This window comes from Mixophyes fleayi, chromosome 5 (assembly GCF_038048845.1).
Source record: "Mixophyes fleayi isolate aMixFle1 chromosome 5, aMixFle1.hap1, whole genome shotgun sequence".
In the NCBI taxonomy this organism is placed as follows: Eukaryota; Metazoa; Chordata; class Amphibia; order Anura; family Limnodynastidae; genus Mixophyes; species Mixophyes fleayi.
This window is the reverse complement of record NC_134406.1, coordinates 214534833-214553310: the sequence shown is the minus strand read 5'-3', so window position 1 is coordinate 214553310 and position 18478 is coordinate 214534833. Positions and strand designations below refer to the sequence as shown.

General features: G+C 43.4%; 1 protein-coding gene across 2 annotated transcripts in view; it reads left to right on the top strand.

Annotated features, from left to right (window-relative positions):
- The window catches only part of AQP4 (aquaporin 4), a 43709-nt gene extending 29063 nt beyond the window's left edge, over positions 1 to 14646 (top strand). For both annotated transcript variants that reach the window (XM_075213458.1, XM_075213457.1), the window contains 3 exons: positions 1213 to 1377; positions 5322 to 5402; positions 9562 to 14646. In XM_075213458.1, coding sequence (XP_075069559.1) covers positions 1213 to 1377; positions 5322 to 5402; positions 9562 to 9825 — 510 coding nt within the window. In that variant the 3' untranslated portion in view covers positions 9826 to 14646. The remainder of the gene's footprint in view (positions 1 to 1212; positions 1378 to 5321; positions 5403 to 9561) is intronic.
- The last annotated feature ends 3832 nt before the right edge of the window (positions 14647 to 18478 follow it).

Genomic DNA, 18478 nt, shown 5'->3' with positions numbered 1-18478 from the left:
AAAAAAAAGACAGCATTATGATTGTTGACCTTAAAACTGTGTAAACATTATGACTGCCAACATTTTGGTAGAAACGTTTTCACTGTTGACGTTTTGAATGTTGACTTTTCATACCCAACCATTTGTATACAGTATGATCATTTGCATACTTGTGTTTTCTCATATGTACTTTAAATTGCACGCATCTTAAGAAACATATAGATGTATCTGGAGCAAAGATGCCTCAATTATGATCATCGGCTCCAAATCATTCACCCATTTTAACTAGGTCAAAAATTACATCTTGTAGCAAATGTATTTCCAGATCTGTGTAACTCAAAATAGGATGCACCTCAAAGTGGCTTACTTAACTTGTGTCTGTACCGCAGTGGCGGATCCGGGGCAATCGCCCCCCCTAGCAGACACTTGCTGCCGACGGCTGCACAGTATGTGCAGTTCCATCCAGACGTGACAGGCAGGGACAGTGTGCTGCCCGGCTGCTCTGACTGTGTTTAAAACACAATCAGAGCAGCCGGGCAGCATACTGTCCCTGCCTGTCACGGCTGGACGGACCTGCACATAGTGTGCAGCCGTTAGCAGCCTAAGATGTTAGAAAGGGGCGGGGCCTAAATCGCCCCCCCCCTATCTCGCCCCGGGTACAGCATTTTTCTAGATCCGCCCTTGCTGTACCGCCTACTGTGCTGCACTTATACGGTTACTCCCTTGATGCCATCACAAGCTGCCATAAGTGCAAGATACAGTACGTGGAAATTTAAATATGGACGCAAGTAGTATCAATTTTGCACCAAATCGCATCTTTACATTGCACATATGCACTTACTCTTAGGGATGTCAGACATAGGGTGCCAGTGAATAAAGGTAAACAAGGTACATAAAACATAATTTCTAGAACTTCAGTATATCATAATGCATGTTTTTTTTATTTAATATTATTGATTTACAATATGAACATAAGTAATGTATGGTCCTGTTTAAAAACTATTTTATAATTACAGAGTAAAATACATAATTCTAGTGACTGATTACAGATGTTAAAAAGCATTTTTTTTTCCCAATTTATAGTTTAATCTAAAAGATTAAATCATTTCCTTGCAAAACCTTTCACCAAAAGCTGCTACCATCAACCATGAAGCTGTGAGACCATTCCTTATAAACAGGGACTTTGAGTAATGTGCAATACATAGTCTTGATGTTTTTCTTATCTGTTCCTAGGTGAATGAGCTGCTTTCCCCTGGCCATGGGCTCCTCGTTGAATTAATAATTACCTTCCAGCTGCTTTTCACTATTTGTGCAAGCTGTGACTCAAAGCGCAATGACATCACTGGATCAGTAGCATTAGCAATTGGATTTTCGGTGGCCATAGGCCATTTATTTGCAGTAAGTATGTCAAATATATATGTATAGTGTATGTATAGTGTATTATTCAAATTAGTATTAATTTTATTTGATGATTACTGAACAGTCTGCAGATCTATGCTTTTGTGACTTTGTGTAGTAAGTGAAATGATAATGAAATTAAGTTTTGGGTACAGATTGTGAACAACTATGCCTATGGCCTCAGTGTCCACCGTCCATAACTGAAAGGCCATTTACCAAAAGGATAATTAGGGCCAGATTTATTAGAGTGGGGTTTGGTGAAACCACTGGTTTACATGCGCTTTAATGTTTGGTTCTTAAAGTGTATGATTTAGCAAATGTCAAATCACTCATCAAAGTGATTAAATGAAAGCAGGTATCTGATCTGTGGGGGGTCTCTTACACTGCTCAGCCAATCATAGAGTCACACCGCTCAGCCAATCACAGATAGCCATAAGCATAAGAGGCTCCTCATGATTGACTGCCCGACTATTAACTAACCAGGCTCACCGGAGCTTATTTCCTTAGTTAATATTCTCTTCAAAAGATTGGGTACATAATAATTTAAATATTAAAGAGGCGGTACTATTTTATTATTTTGTACTGGGGCACTACAATTTTATTATTTTATACCGAGGACACTGCAATCACATTTACTTCTACCAGGAGCAGTACTATTTGTTGGTTATACCTTCTGATGGAATTAAAGGTGTCAGCGGTGTTATTGTGGATGTTAAGCCACAAGGCTTTTGTAACTTAAACAGGTTGCTGTTTATTAAACTCCTAGATACTAACACTATTACATTTAATTCTACTGGGGACACCATTATTGCATTTACTTGCATTTATAGCTAACAGGGGCACTAGGCCCAACCACCTTAAGGCCCCTATTCTCCCTTGAGGCCTCACTCTGCTCTCAAAATAGCAGAATGGAGCTAAGCCCGTGCATGAGCAGTGAGTGTGCAAGAACAAAAAAGATCACCAGGACCCTACCCACGTTTTGCTATGAATCCAATGATGCACTATTCCACCCCGGATTAGTATTTGACACTTTAAAATTCTTATTTTCTGCATATTGTGTGCGAAAGGGGCACCAGAAAATCTCTTGACGAAGTCTTTTATTCAAAACCTCGAGCACATATTTTGTAGTTGCTACTTGTAATTAAACCTCCATAGAGGTTGCACAACAAGTGACAAACCATGCTTTAGAGATAATCAATCAGTCGTGTCAGCTGCACAGACCTTTAAAGCAGCTGTTCCTCCTGCATCAGGTTATTGTCACAAAACTGCAGTGAATCTTGGCCATTCACTTGGCTCTGACCAAAGAAGAGTATCCACTGTGACCAGAGCCGGATTTACACCTCATGGGGCCCTAGGCAAGATATCGGTTTGGTTGCCTTCCCCCCCTCCCACACACAGTGGCCCCTCGCACACACATAATACACGCACGCAGTGGCCCCTCACACACACATAATACACATAATAATACATGCACGCAGTGGCCCCTCACACACACACACATAATACACGCACGCAGTGGCCCCTCACACACACATAATACACGCACACAGTGGCCCCTCACACACACACATAATACACACAGACAGTGGCCACACACACACAGACACAGACAATACACACAGACAGTGGCCACACACACACACACACACACACACGGGGCCTGATCAAGGGTTCTGGCAGCCCTAGGCTAATACGGCCGCAGCGCCCCCCCCGAATATATATGTGTATAGGAACACTCCTGAATATGAATGTTCAGGTGTATTCTCCAGCATTCAAATTTAGACAGATTGTGCCATTGTCTCTTACCTGTTCTTGCTCTTCTCTCTTGCAATTTTGTTATCCTCTCGCTGGCTTCTGGAAAGTTGGCATCCTGTTTTGAAAAATAATAAATTTATTATAATGCAAAATGTTAACAAACCCTGAATGATTAGGCCCATTAGTTAAAACAAAACACCCCATTATGGCCAGCTAAAAGTACCCCATTGTACAGGCATATATATGCAATATCTAAATATTTGTGGTCAATCAAATATAAACCTCTACCAGCCCCATCTCACTAATATTTAGTATTCTAGTGATTGCTGAGACCACAGAGAGCATCCATGTGACCACCACACAATCATGAGATTATGCCCTCCAAAGCTGCTCTATTTTTTAAATAACCCCTGCAGCCATTTTCCTTAACCACCCCCCCCCCACAGCCATTTTCCTTAACCCCTGCTGCATCCATCCCCCCTGCAGCTATTTTCCTTACCTCCACTCGGTAGCTATCCCCCCGTCACATCAAAACTCCCCCAGTCACATATATCAGCCCCCCTCTTCTGCCCTCCTTCACACATATCAACCTGTCTCCCTCCCTATAGATTTTCATGGCAGCCCCCCCTCCCACTCTATAGATATGCAGGGCAGGTTCCCCCCCCCCCTCCCTATACATATGCAGGGCAGGTTTCCCCCCCTCCCTCCCTATAGATATGCAGGGCAGGTTCTCCCCTCCCTCCCTATAGATATGCAGGGCAGGTTCCTCCCTCCCTATAGATATGCAGGGCAGGTTCCCCCCTCCCTCCCTATAGATATGCAGGGCAGGTTTCCCCCCCCCCTCCCTATAGATATGCAGGGCAGGTTTCCCCCCCTCCCTATAGATATGCAGGGCAGGTTCCCCCCCCTCCCTATAGATATGCAAGGCAGGTTCACCCCCCCCCTATAGATATTTAGGGCAGGTTCCCCCCCTCCCTATAGATATGCAGGGCAGGTTCCCCCCCCTCCCTATAGATATGCAGGGCAGGTTCCCCCCCTCCCTATAGATATGCAGGGCAGGTTCCCCCCCTCCCTATAGATATGCAGGGCAGGTTCCCCCCCCCCTCCCTATAGATATGCAGGGCAGGTTCCCCCCTCACTTACCTGTAGTTGAGTAGTGCTGGCCAGCGTCGCTCCTCTGCTCCTCAGATCAGCAGACAGGAAGTGAAGACGTCCTGCTTCCTGTCTGCTGCACAGCAACAGGCAGCCTATCGATTGGCTGCCTGTTGCTTACCACTGACCACCAATGCATTTGATCGTGGAGCACCAGACCCCCCTCCTCCGACTCGCGGCACTCGGGTGCCGCGAGTCGTGGGAGGGGCTGATTTTTTTTTTAATTGCTCCTGTGTCCCCCGCTGGACCCCCCGAAACCCGCTAGGCCCTAGGCAGGTGCCTAGGTTGCCTAGCAGTAAATCCGGCCCTGACTGTGACTACTAGATACTACTCTGCACCAATGTGACAGTTATTGGGTTACACTGCAGCCTATTCCATTGGCCTCAATAAGGTAAGTATTTCACACCTAGGCAAATATCCATTGTAAGACAATATCAACTTTTTTTCTTAAAATCACCACAAAAACGCTATAATCACTTTAAACAATAAATATCACAATAAAACTTAGTGCACTGATCTGGGGGCAAATACATACCACATATGAGAGGCATACAGTATACCTGGGCAGGATTGTTACTCAATAGTTCACCCTTACTCTATGTCACAGCAGTTCAGCCATTAAACTGCCCCACGGGCACATACTAGATTCTAAAATATGTGGACTTCTACATCAATTTATAAAATCCACAACATTTTATTGATTCCTCCTTCACAGCTACAGTGCAGTGTAAACTGTAATCCCGAGCCAGCACCTTCTCTAAATATCTCCCATTCTCCTGGACAGTGATCCTTATACAGGTTCCAAGTATAGATTGTTCTATGTACAGTGGGCAGGTATGCACTTAGGAGTAGTTTTGAGTTGCCATTTGTATTGTAGAGTCAAATGTTCTTACTGTTTTGCATAAATATTTTTTATTTGCTCTCCAACATAATTTAGATTTTGTCTACAACTGGTTATTGCAAATGTTTTACTTTTCTTTGTTTTTTATTTAAAAACATTCTGTTAACATTTTTGTGTGCATTCTATTCTTCGTTAGATCAATTATACAGGAGCTAGCATGAACCCAGCAAGATCTTTTGGACCAGCAGTCATTATGAACATATGGGAAAACCATTGGGTAAGACCAACCAAATGTATTAATACTACTAATACTATTATTATTATTACTATTATTATTTTGTTATTTGTACTAACTTAAAAAAAATTATTGTCGCCTGTTCATGATATAGCCATTAATGACAAAATCTTAAATAACAAAATATATTTTTTTGTATCCCCCCCCCCAATAAAATACATTTATTAGGATGTCCTTGGTGTCTGTACATAAAATAAATTTTTACAGTTGCTCCTGAGTGCAAACACATGTTCTAGTACACAAAGCTGCCAGCCCTAGTAGTCGGCACTTACACCAAACCTGAGGCTGGTGTAAGTGATACAACTGTAAATTATATACCTTTGAGATGCCCAAAGGTTGATTTGGACGCTGCTGTGTGCGCTTGAGCTTGGCACACTCTTAATGTACAATGACTATATGCATATGCCCATTTCCCTCCCTGTTACACCCCTGAAATTGTACGCTGTATTAAGGGTCCTCTGCGTTTGAAGATGAATTGGACTTTCTGCCTTGTCTGGTGTCTTCCTTGGCCACTGCGTCCTAACTCCCTTTGCTTCATAACTTAGGAGGCAAGAGGTGGGGATAGCATCCTGTGCTCTGCAATCTGAAGGAGCATTGTGCATGGCTGTGACATCATAGCCATGTGCCATACTCCCAGCATATCGCTGACACTGAGGGTCAGCAGCCAATAGCTTCAAAGCTACCTGCTGCTTCTCCTTCATGTCAGAGGCCGGCACTCTGTGTGGGGCCTCTGTAGGGGCATTAAAAACACTGTATGTGTGACATTTTTCCACCCCTCCATTATTTTAGGTGCCCACTAATCTTTGGCACCCTAGACCACTGCCTAGGTTTGCCTTCAAGTAGCATCACTTCTGGTCAGCCTAAATATGAAGATATGTAAATCCACAGGATGACCATTTCTATTCCACTTCTGAAACTTGGAAAGCAAACTGACCTGATGTACCATATTGCCACATACTTTCCACTATGACAGTGGATCCAAAACTTTTGCAGTTCGCGGCACCCTTAGAGTCTCCATAATTTTTTCAAGCACCCCTCCAAAATAATTACAGAGAAGTCCTGTTTTAGAAGTATTTATATAGAAAAGAAATGGTAACTCCAGGAATGAGCGCTAATGTAAAGCCCCAAGCTGCCAAAGGTATAAAGGGATATCCACAAATAACCAAAATACAAAGCACAAAGATATAATACCTTATAGCGCTAAAAGGGTCTCACACAGAACATCGCAGAATATTCTACAATAAAAAAAAACATACATAGGGAAGTAGAGTATGACATTTAGTACTAGCACGAAGGGAGCCCTCTCCTGAGTGAATATAACGATAATCTTCTTGAATTCAATCCACCACATGAAGGGACTCCCCTAAGGGAATATGCTTACAAGATTCCCCTTGAAGTCAGGCACATCAGGTATGTCTTTTAACACTTTTGTAGCTTGCTTCCATGAAACTCCAGCACCTCACAGGAATAAAAATGGAGCAGACATAGTATAATACCATTTATTAAAGATACCTATGGTGCCGTAGACAAAAGTAAAAACAGGAGCTAATGACTCCTATTATGCGTACCACAAGATTTCTTGGTAAAAACAATATAAACAATGGGAGATATAGTCCACGATCCTACCACCAGATGTAGGACTCCGCGATGAATAAATAAGGTCTGGAGTTTCATAGAAGCAAGCTACAAGAAAGGTGGGAAACTCTGAAAGAGCATCTCCCAGCTCCTCTGGGGCTGGGAGTGATGTGAATGATAAAATATGATGAGTATGGAGGTGCTATATGAAAACCTGTCAATAAATAAATCTCATGTTATAAATGCTAAAATAATCCCAGCTATACTTTTATCTTTTGATGCTAAAAAACGTGTTCAATTGAATATCATGGAAATTTATGTCCCTCACTCTGGAAGCGGTTGGCATCTCTGAAGATTTGCTTGCAGACTTATTTGCTCCATATTCAGATCCATTAGCAATGATAGTGATCAATGGCCCACCATTCGACAGGGTTAATATCCGAAACGGTACTAGAAAAAGATGTCCGCTGTCGTCCATGGTCTTCACTCTGGTTATTGAACCTTTACCGGCAGTCATTAGATATTCACAAGTTTACCAGGAAAATTTTCCTGCGTTCACTTTCAGATTACAAACTGATCTGCCTTTGTGGCGCCCATTTAAAATTTTGTGGCCAGGCAGTATAATTATGTATTTTATGTATTCCTTATTACCTACTCAATCCGATGCCAAAAAGCGCTATAGGTATATAAGTTTTCTATATGGTCGTAGACTCCATTCTGTCTGGTCTTCATCATTCATTTACTTCATTGCAAGTAATTTGTAACTTGCTTAAGTTTCTTTGGGAGTTCAACAAAATGATTTTTGCAGACCTGTGCTCCACAGGTGAAATTTTCAGTAACAATACAAGAATGATAATGCCCAAGATTTCAGTGACACAAAAATTTTCCTGAAGTGAATTTATAATAGAAAATTTAAATTGTGTACCGTGGCTGCCAATCTTCCCCTTCACAAAATACCTTTATTAACTTAAACTAGCTTATCTAAATTAACAACATTTGTAAAGTGGCTAAATAGGTCACAGTTTATTAAATAAATTTGGTGGCAGAGAAAGAGCACTGCGGGACAGCTGACCAAACTGATTACGCAAACCAAGTGTGGAAATGGCGAGGCCGATATGCATCCACTTACCACAGGGAACTAATCCCTATCTGCTTGGCCGCTGCTAAACCTGGCATCAGAGTGACTGCACCCCCTCTAAACTCACAATGCCATACCCTCACTGACCCAGACAAGGGATACTCCTTACTGAAGGACCAATAGTTACCGGTGCCTCAAAGGGGGCAGTGACCTGCGGGCAATAAGCAATAGCAACGTATGTATCAGACGCTAATCGCAGTGCCTTCCTACCAACTGTGCCTGCTCTGAGAAAATGTGGGTTAAAACAGGCACTTAATCTATAAAATCGTCACAAAGGTGCCGGTGGGCGGAATCTTGTGAAGAATAATGAGGCAATCAGGAAGTGATAGGACCTATATAGAAATCCAGGACACTCCCATGAAACAGCCATTGGTTGGCCTGTAGCTGGATGATAACCCTTGCTGGTAAGTGTGACATTACAGAGGCACACACTTCCGCTATTTAAGTGCTTTCATCTATAGGGACTCTATTGTCAAAGTTGGAAAGCGAGCCAAAGGAACTTCTTACAGAAATCCTAGAACTAGGACTTTCTGGGGTGTTTCCCAACATCACAGTTTCTTTGCACATTTTCCCCAGTTTGCCAGCATCTGTTGCTTCTGGTGGACGTTCAGTGAGCTGAAGAATGTAAAAAACTATCATTGCTTAACTATAGGGCAAGAATGATTGAATGTGCTGGCCATGCTCAATAGTACCTATAACGTGGCATGAAAGCTGGAGTTTTCCAAACTGATTGTTGCATTTCCAACAACAACAAAAAAGCTAGAAAAACACTTCTAATTTGAAATCTCTAATAATCCAGTACATCAGTATATATACAACTGCTACATGAAAAAACAGGCAGTATTTAACTTATGTGCAAAACAGAATACTAATTTGCACCCCTAGCATTGTAACATGGTTTTGTCCCGGAGACTGAAATAAGAAGTTTCTCAAGTTAAGATCCTTAATGAATCAGGCCCATGGTACCTGGTGCTCCAGACCTTTACTTTCCAAGTTAATTTTCATCCAGGGTGCCTGGACCTCAATGCAGATTTTTAGTCTTGGACAAGACTGGAGTTCTGGGCGTCCTTCATTGCTTGTCTGAGACTACCCTCTAACGTAGATGGTATGTGGCAGGGGAGCATCAGCTATGTATGAGGAAGAGTTAGCTTCTCCTGAAGTACAGGATAAATCCCCCTTCTCACAAGGCCCATAAAGAGATCTGATGTCCAAAACTGTAAGAAATATTCCACAGAAGGGAAATCGTTAACTTTAACAAAATAAATAATGACATCAATAAACACAAAATCAATGTGCATAAACTATATATGTAACAAATTCATAGGTGAGGAATAACTTATATATGTATATGTTTATCTACCAATTTACACACTCAGAATTAACTTGAGTTCAGTTTCATGCATAACACCCATTGTATTTATTTCTTAGGTCTATTGGGTTGGACCAGTGATAGGCGCAGTTCTTGCAGGAACCCTCTATGAATACATCTTCTGTCCAGATGTTGAACTGAAGAATCGCATAAATGAAGTCTTAAATAAGGCAACACAACAATCAAAGGGGAAATACAGCGAAGTAGAAGAGAGTAAAAGTCAGATAGAGGCAGATGATCTATTACTGAAACCGGGGACTGTTCATGTTTTAGATGTGACAAAAGGAAAGGACACACCTGGTGAGGTATTATCTTCTGTATGACTAGCACCGATCACTGAAGCCAAAGAGAAGCCATCTACAACATCACCAACATTTTTTCCAATTAAAGAAACGGATATATTATAAAGCAGCTATATTATACAATCTAAAAATGCTTACCTAATCTGATGTATTACCGAACCTTATATCAAAACATAATAGTATGTAAAACCTGTACACTGTATAACATATTTACACATTAGGTCTATGTCCTTGTGGCAAATCTAAGGTAAATAAGAGTGATCCTTAATTTAACAAGAAGTCAATATTGAGCCTAAAAGCTGCCCGTTTAGCATTTAGATTGACAGTGCACATTAGTTTTAAACACCCACTAGCAAATTCAAACAAATGGTTTTCCCTCTGGCACATAATTGGCTGTTGTCAGCACTGATTAAGATATGCCCCAATTTAATCACTATCCAGGAGCATTGCAACAGCAGATGGGCAAAACGAAGAATGTCAAAGTATGACATAATTAAAAAATTGTATTTTATTAAAAAAAAAAAAAAAAAAAGCATTTCACATTTTGTTAATTACAGTAAAGTTTTGAAAAAGTAGTTTACAGACGAAGAAACAGGTTGAAAAACATCAAATGGCTTCAGGAAGTGAAAAAATCTTTAAGTACCATTCTATCTTTTCCTGTCCATGTATCTCTCCCTTTGTTTGATCTGTTGAATGACTGCAGCAATTTATCAGGACCACACAAAATAGTCTGAATCACACACTAAAAATAGAAAAGGCAGTTCTGTTAGTTTAATAAAAGAATGTTTCCAGTGTGTGTTCTGAGTGTAATGTATATATTTTATTGTTATTTTTATATTTGTAATTATTATAACACTGACATTAAAATCAAGTGGTCAAATTGTGTTTAACATACATCAACAAAGCCAAGTAAGTGTTCTCTGACATTGGGGTAACAAAATAAAATGTAAGGGAAGTACCTGTACACGCACACTTTATAATTAGTGTTTGCTTTGCTTCAAGTCAATATCATCCTTGCCTACAGCATTCAGAAGCATTAATGCTCAGTAAAATATAATGGAGTTTTCTGGGAGTGCTTATTAGCAACATAGCAAACTATGCTGCTGGGAAGCTTTGAGAATACACTAATGCTCTGTTAAAAGCAAGGACAAAACACAAAGTTTAGGTATCTTTTAACAAGTGTTGTTTTGAACACCTGTGTGGACAAGGTCTATGAAATATACCCAGCTTGATTTCTCCAAATTTGAAAAATCCTTAATTCTTAACAATGCTCCTCCCAAATAGTATTCATATGGCAACCCCACACTGGCACCTAGCCATTTACTATCAGCCTTGTCAATGGCCAACGACGGAATATGGAAGCAATGTGCGTCTTGTCATTGAAGAATTGTGGCTCTATTTCAAAGAGTTTTCCACTGACAAGAGGCATATCACTTCCACATTCACCCATACAGATTACTGGCCATTATGGGCAACCACTTGTCTTTCATTTAAGTTAATATACCATATTGGACTGTTATATAGGAATGTCATTAAATATTCTGAGGGATTGCCCAAAGGTGGAGGACTACATTAACTGTAACATATGAATTGCAGACAATTCTAAAATTCTGTTTTGGCAAATAATGTATAGTGAAACAGTCATACATATCTATATACATAATCAAATAAATGTACAACTTAATTATTTTCAATAGCGAAATCACTTTAATGACTGTATATGTTTTTCCTAAAATATCAATATGCTCTAGTGCATGATTTTTTGTTTGCAGTAGTGTTGTGGGAGTCTAAATTATAATATGACGGCACAGATAATCATTAAAATATTGTTGTATTTATATATCTGCATGCATATGTAGGATAGCATAGTTGAATATAGAAGATTACATTATTTACACAATTATTTAAAGATATATATATATATATATTTTATTTAACATGCAAAACTATTTGAGAATGTTTGTCTGATGCATTATTTAAAAATGTATTCACTGATCATTTGTAGTTTTGCAGCAGGTAGCATTATTTGATGTGCGACGCAAAAGCTCCAAGGCTAGAGAAGAAGATGTAAGGCAAACACCATGCCAGAGTTGTTAAATCTCTGATTATTATCCTTTATTTCTATATGTACCAACATTTTTTTTAGCTCTGCACAATAAGGAAGGCAATGAATATAATAACATACTGTACATTGAAAGTGAGTAAGTGAGGTAACCCAGCTTACTAGAGTTCACACTCTAACGTAAATTTGAGCGACCAACAAAAATCTAAAGGAAATGCATGTAATCAGAAAGTTGAAGATAGATGAACTTTATTTTATATATGTGCATTTCACTATATAATATTCAGTTTGTCAGGAGCCTGAACAAATCTGTGATGTTGGAGGACCCTGCTCCTTCCACTATTCAACTTTCAGTTTATGGCTTCCCGCTTGCCTCCAATACTCTCTTCAGAACATGAAACTGCCCCTATGCAGCCCTCTACTCTGCACTGTCAATCTAGCGGACAGTTCCCTGCTTGTCACTAGATCAACAGATCCTGAAATAATATGGGTTACTGTGAACATCTCCACGCTCTGATTGACAATTGTTTATTGTATCTGTGAAAACTTTAAAATAAGGGCAAGTGGAGGAAGAAGCAGGAAATTAAGCTTGGTGACAACAAGATGACACTGGTCTAATACACCTTAAGAATGAAAGTGCGTTTAGTAATCTGCCATGTTTTTATGGTGCTCTGGATACATACTGTGTCATGCACAGTAATAGTATATGAACTGGCCATCCAGTTAGATTCTGTGCATGTACATAGGTAAAATGCAAATCAAGATAGTAATAATAAACAAGAATGTTCAAATAATGATAACAAGTATTTTATACAAGTTAACCCGTGCATGATACTCATGCACATTCTAGTCAAATCAAGCTACTTAAGGTGTTAAAAAGGTTCTTGTCATGCATTTGGGCCTAGCCCAGTCCTCCTCAGGGGAAGAGCGTTACTTCCTGACGCAAGCGCCCTTTTTTAACGTGGTTTTGTCCACAAGTCACCACCTCATCATTTTTCTCCATCACCTCATCCTTTATCTTCATCGCCACATCCTTCATCAAGCTACTTAAGGTGTTAAAAACTCCCCACTGTCACCCCCGGCAACCACCAACCACTCCCAACTGTCACTTCTCCTTCAAGAAATATATAGGTCAGTGTATAACTCTGCCCAGCAGGTGGCGCTGCAGCTTGTTTTTTTTTTTTCACACACGCCACTATGCATTTATATAGTAGATGATCAAATACAGTAAAAAAAGTAGATAAGTTGATCTTGTGGTGGAGTCAGAGAAAATGCTGCTTAAAAATATTCAATTGAACCTAGTAAATGTTTATTATAAATAAACTTGCATTTACAGTAAATGCTCTGCAACGCTCACCAAGATGATGAGTATTGTCAGATATTATTATTATTATTATTATTATTATTATTATTATTATTATTATCTTTGACTTATAAGGCACCACAAATCGTCCGCAGCGCTGTACATTACATATACAGAAAACAGAACCAAGACACAACATGATACAAAATTATAAACAAACACAGGTGACAGGGTAAAGCAAATCAGATTATTTCTGGGACAGATAGTGAAAGGGAAGGCAGAAATCAGTGAGAAGAAGGACGAAGCTTAAGAAAACAGGGAAAACAGGGCTAGCGAAGCAGGCCAAGAGGTACAGAGGGTGATGGAAAAGTAGAAGGAGCACACAAGGAAAGAGGGCCCTGCTCATGAGAGCTTACATCCTAAAGGGAAGGGGAGACACAAATAGGGTTGTACTAACTGGGGGAGAGAGCCAGGACAAGGAAGTTAGGAGGAGGACTGATAGACTTGAATAAAGTAATGAGACTTAAGGGCACGCTTGAAGCCTTTGAGAGCAGATAGGGGTTGGAATCTCAATGTAGTGACATACAAGGAATTAGTAGCAAGTGCAAAGGGAGGATTAACATTTTGAAGTCCAACAAACAGCGCAAAATGCAAACAATCCTCACTTCAGCTCTCTTTGCAAAATCCTCTTAGGGCTGTTTTATTGCACGGACAGAAGTTATTGTGCATAATGTTTCATGGAGACAGCCTTTCCTCGGGTGCCCTTGAGGTTTATGCAAAGGAATCTGCAGTGAGTGTCTGTTTGCCTTTTACATTGGTTGTTGGCTGCCTATAGCAACCTTCATACTTTATGGGAGAAAAACATTCTTAACTAAGATGTCATCACATCTCAGGAGAGGAAATCAATGAAACTCCACTAGAAACCCCCAATAAGATGGAATTGACAGCTAAGAATTCATCACAGCCAGCAAACTAAAAAATGGTGTAGACATTTACTTCATCTACAAGACTAGCCAGATAACCAGAGTAGCAAAGAGCAAACTTCAAGGTTTTGTGATCACATTCAAGAAGGTTGTGACTCTGTCTATCTCATTCTGACGGTTGCAAGCTACAAAATGCTGGTGTATTGACTCAGAGGTTTGTTGTCAATTCTGTATACATCTCAATTCTGTTGTTACAAATGTAACGTTAAGCATTGACAAATCAAGAAAATGTGGATATTTTATGGTTTCTTAATAATTTCTTACTTTTTAGAGGATTTTTTGAAGGATAAGTTAATTATTGTTGATGTGATAAACATTTGAATATAATGAAGTGACTTATAATACTAATGATAATTGATCAGAATCATTTTAACTATAAAAGAGACCATTTTAAGCACCTTGTTCGCTATGATCAAGTGTCGGATATGTGTGCTTTATTTTCCAGTTCATGTTCTTTTACTTGTGTCAATGTCTGAATAAACTGATTTACTAGCCATCTTCTCCTCTGTGATCAAATCCTTAGTCTATCTGGAAATTATACCAATCTTAATCCAATGATTTATTTTGTAATAGCAATGTGAGTGCAGTCCTGTTGGCAGCATTGAATGCACTCGCGGTTGTGATCATTAGGTAGAAATAATTATTGTGTTTGTATTGTATTAATCTGCACCCTAATGAGTGCATGATTCACGCCTGAGTGTTTGAATTTGGCATGTTATAATAATGCTGTCTGCAATGTTGCTTCCAGCCTGCAAACCATAATTAATTCCAGGCAGTCCAATAAGGTGCATGTAGAGGACTTACCTGTCCGGGGCCGTCGTCATCCCTCGGGCGGCGGTCCACTCCGTTCAGCCAGGACGGTGAGCCAATCAGGGCTCACCTCCCGGCCATTTCAAAAAGAAGCATGGCGACGGACCAATCCGGGCCCGCCATGTCATCACGTGGCGTCGCGTCGACGCTACGTGATGACGCTAGCGCGGCGCCGACTATTTAAGTCGGCGCGCGCGCCGCCATGTTCAGTTCGACGGCGGAGAGAGTCAGAAGAGGACGTGTCGCGGAGAGCTGCGGGATCAAGACCAGAAGACAAGCCAGCGGAGACCAGCAGTGGCGGCAGAGAGCCCTTGTTAGGGCTAAGAGCGCCTCTGCTGCCTGAAGACCGGCGGGATCAAGAACCGAAGACAGCGGAGACCAGCAGTGGCGGCAGAGAGCCCTTGTTAGGGCTAAGAGCGCCTCTGCTGCCTGAAGACCGGCGGGATCAAAAGCAGAAGCCGGCGGCAGAGCAGAGAAGCAGCGGCAGGCGGGGAAGGAGTCCAGGAGAAGCTCCCCGAAGACAGCCCCAGGTAAGGCCTTGCCAGGCAACTCCTCTCCCGGGCCCACGCCCGCAGTACATACAATAAAGTCGGGCACAAGGCCCGTTGGCACTCTATAGTAGGGGCACAAGGCCCAGGGACCTGGGCACTAGGCCCCAACGTGGTAGTGGGCCAGTAGGCCATTAGTATCTATATAAAGGGGACAAGCCCCTGCTAGTTAGAGAGGGGGACTCTGAGCCCCAGGTACAAGGGCACAAGGCCCTAGGTAGTTAGTGGCCTAGAGGCCATAGGAAGGCCATAGGGCCTGGTTAGGGGCTGGTAGCCCATCTGCTATTAAGGGCACAAGGCCCCCAGTCAGTTAGGAAGGCCACAGGCCTCAGGCAGGGGCTAGGACCCCTAGGTAGTAGGGCATAAGGCCCTAGTGAGTGGGCTCAGAGCCCTGGGTTAGAGAGGGGGCTGAGGCCCATTAGTCAGAGCAGAAGGCTCTGTGTGTAGCTGGGCAGAGACCCATGGTGTGTAGGGCCTAAGGCCCTGGTGGTGTGAGGTAGAGGCGTGGGAGCCTCGTGACAGTAGGCGCGGTCCGGTGTGAGGTGAGCACACGTGGTTAGGAGGTACGGTCGAGCGTAGGCTCCCGTGGTGCTGTAGCAACCTGCTGGTTGGCTAGCAGCGGTGTGTTCGGGTAAGTAGCGGCAAAGTACTGTAGACTGTATCTATTTATTCTGTCTGTGTGGCGAGTGTAGTTTACATTACAGTATTTTGGTGTGCTTTCTAACTGTGTCCAGGGGCAAGACGTCAGGCCCCCATTAAAGGTAGGCTCTTGTTTCCTGCGGTTTTCCTGTGCTAACCCGTGCTGTGTGGGGACAAGTGTAAGTAACAGCATACACATAGTCAGGGGAGAACACACGTAGTGTCCCTGTCCCTTAGGTCCCCGGGGTCACACTGGTACCCAAGGGGGGTGGCTGAGTGAGTTGGTGGCAGTGCAGCACACCTTGAGGCAGTTCCAGGGGCGGCCGTGGTTCTGATCAAGGGTCCTCAAGGCCGGTTCCGTGCAGGTGGACCTGTGGTTCCGGACGAAGGGACACGTGTGAGATACCCGAGTACAGGCAGTCGGGCGGTTCAGTTCGATCGGCTGTTCCGTGCGGCAGTCGGCCCGCGGGTTAGTGTGCTGTTTTACTGAGCCTCAGCCGGGCTTAAAGAACCCGTACTTAGGGCCTGTGTGTGACTCCATAGCAAGAAGGCAGCTTCTTGGTAAGACCTGGGTGAGGGGGTTAGGAACCGCCCTCCGGTTTAGGCTGTGAACACCGGCTGGTGTTCCCCGTAGCGTGTAACTATTAGTTCCGTTAGTGCACCACATTTAGTAGTCCTAGTGTTTGACGTAGTTGCGTTGCCGACCATTAGAACGTTGTTAGGGTCGGGTCGCCGTTTGTAGTTAGTCCAGTTTGTGGGTGCCATCTTAGTTCACGGAGAGCGTAGAGGGAGGCTGTGTGTCTTGTCATCCGCAGGAGTCGGGAAGGTGCAGGAGAACCGGATCGGAAGTGGGAGTGTCCCGGTGAGTATCACGCTCGATTCCTCCTTTCGGTTAGGCCCTCACCGGCAGGTGTGTGAGGCACTTGAGGCGGGATTAGTCCTCGGATTAGTCTTGGCCTTCAGTGCCTGAAGTCCCCCGCGTCTTGGCAAGAACAAAGTGAGGAGGCGGCAAGGAGCTTGGACTGACCGTGTCTTCGTCCCTTGCCGTAGTCTCGGACAGCCCTTACTTGGTAGACTCGGTTTAACTGTGTGTTTCCCTCTTAGGCGTTACTTGCGGGCGTCCGGAGAAAACCCAAACCGGGACCGAGGTGGGATCCAGTCATCCACGCGGATCGTGGTAAATTCGGAGGTATTAGGAGGTAGTCGCCCTGTGAGGCACATCTCCTTTAGGGACCTTACATTTTGGCGTAGTCGGCAGGATCCGCGTTAGTGATGACGGATTCACGACCAACCACGCCTTCCCCCGAGCGCAACCCGCCTAATGTGATGGCTGTGGGTGCCGCATTGTCCCACCTGCCGAAGTTCGATGGAAAGAATCTTGCTTTCGCCGACTGGCAGGAACGGCTGCATGGCACTGCCCGGTTGTATCATATCACCGGTGCCATGAAGGTGGAGCTGGCTCTGAACGCCCTGGAAGGGGATGCCAGGAAGACGGTTCTTCTTCGACCCAAATCAGATAGGGACACCCTGGACGCCATCTTCAAAATCTTGGGAGGATTGTACGGTGACACCTCCTCTGCGGCAGTTCTGAGGAAGAGGTTCTTCGGGCGTGTGCAGAGAGAAGACGAGAGTCTAACCCAGTTTGGCAACGCTCTCCTAGAATTGGCGGGAGAACTCTGGCAGAGAGACCCACGGGGGTCGGCCGCCATGGGAGACTCGGATGTGCTACTGCGAGACCAATTTGCCCTGGGGCTCTGGAACGTGCCACTCCGGCACATTCTACTGGACAAGGTGCGGGACCAACCTCACCTGGCGTTCCAGGAAATACAAGCGGAGGCTGTGTCCCGGGACAGAGATGATCACTACGGGCCTTATGCGGTAGCGCCCCAGCAAGTCCTGCTCACCAGTAGCCCATCCGAAGCAGAGGCCCAACCGTTGGAGAGTTGTGTGAAAGATCTAAAGGAAGCTCTCTTAGCCATAAAGGAAGAAGTCGCCCAACTGCGGCAGGAAGTCCGTCGGCCGAGGGATCGCCGAAGTGAAGGGGGACCTATGGAGGAACGGCGAAGCGCCCCCAGGTCCCAGCAGGGCCCAAGACCGGGCGTTCGCTGCTGGAGATGTCAACGCGTGGGACATTATGCCCGAAACTGTCCCGAACCTCCAAACCAGGCACCGTTAAACTAGAGTCCCTCGCGGTGAAAGGGCCACCCGCGGGGGAGATGGGGGCAAACCCCAACTTCACCAACTCTGCTGATTTGGTGGGGGAGTGCCCTACCGTAGTAGCCACGTTAGGGGGTAAACCACAACAGTGTCTGCTGGATACGGGGTCTCA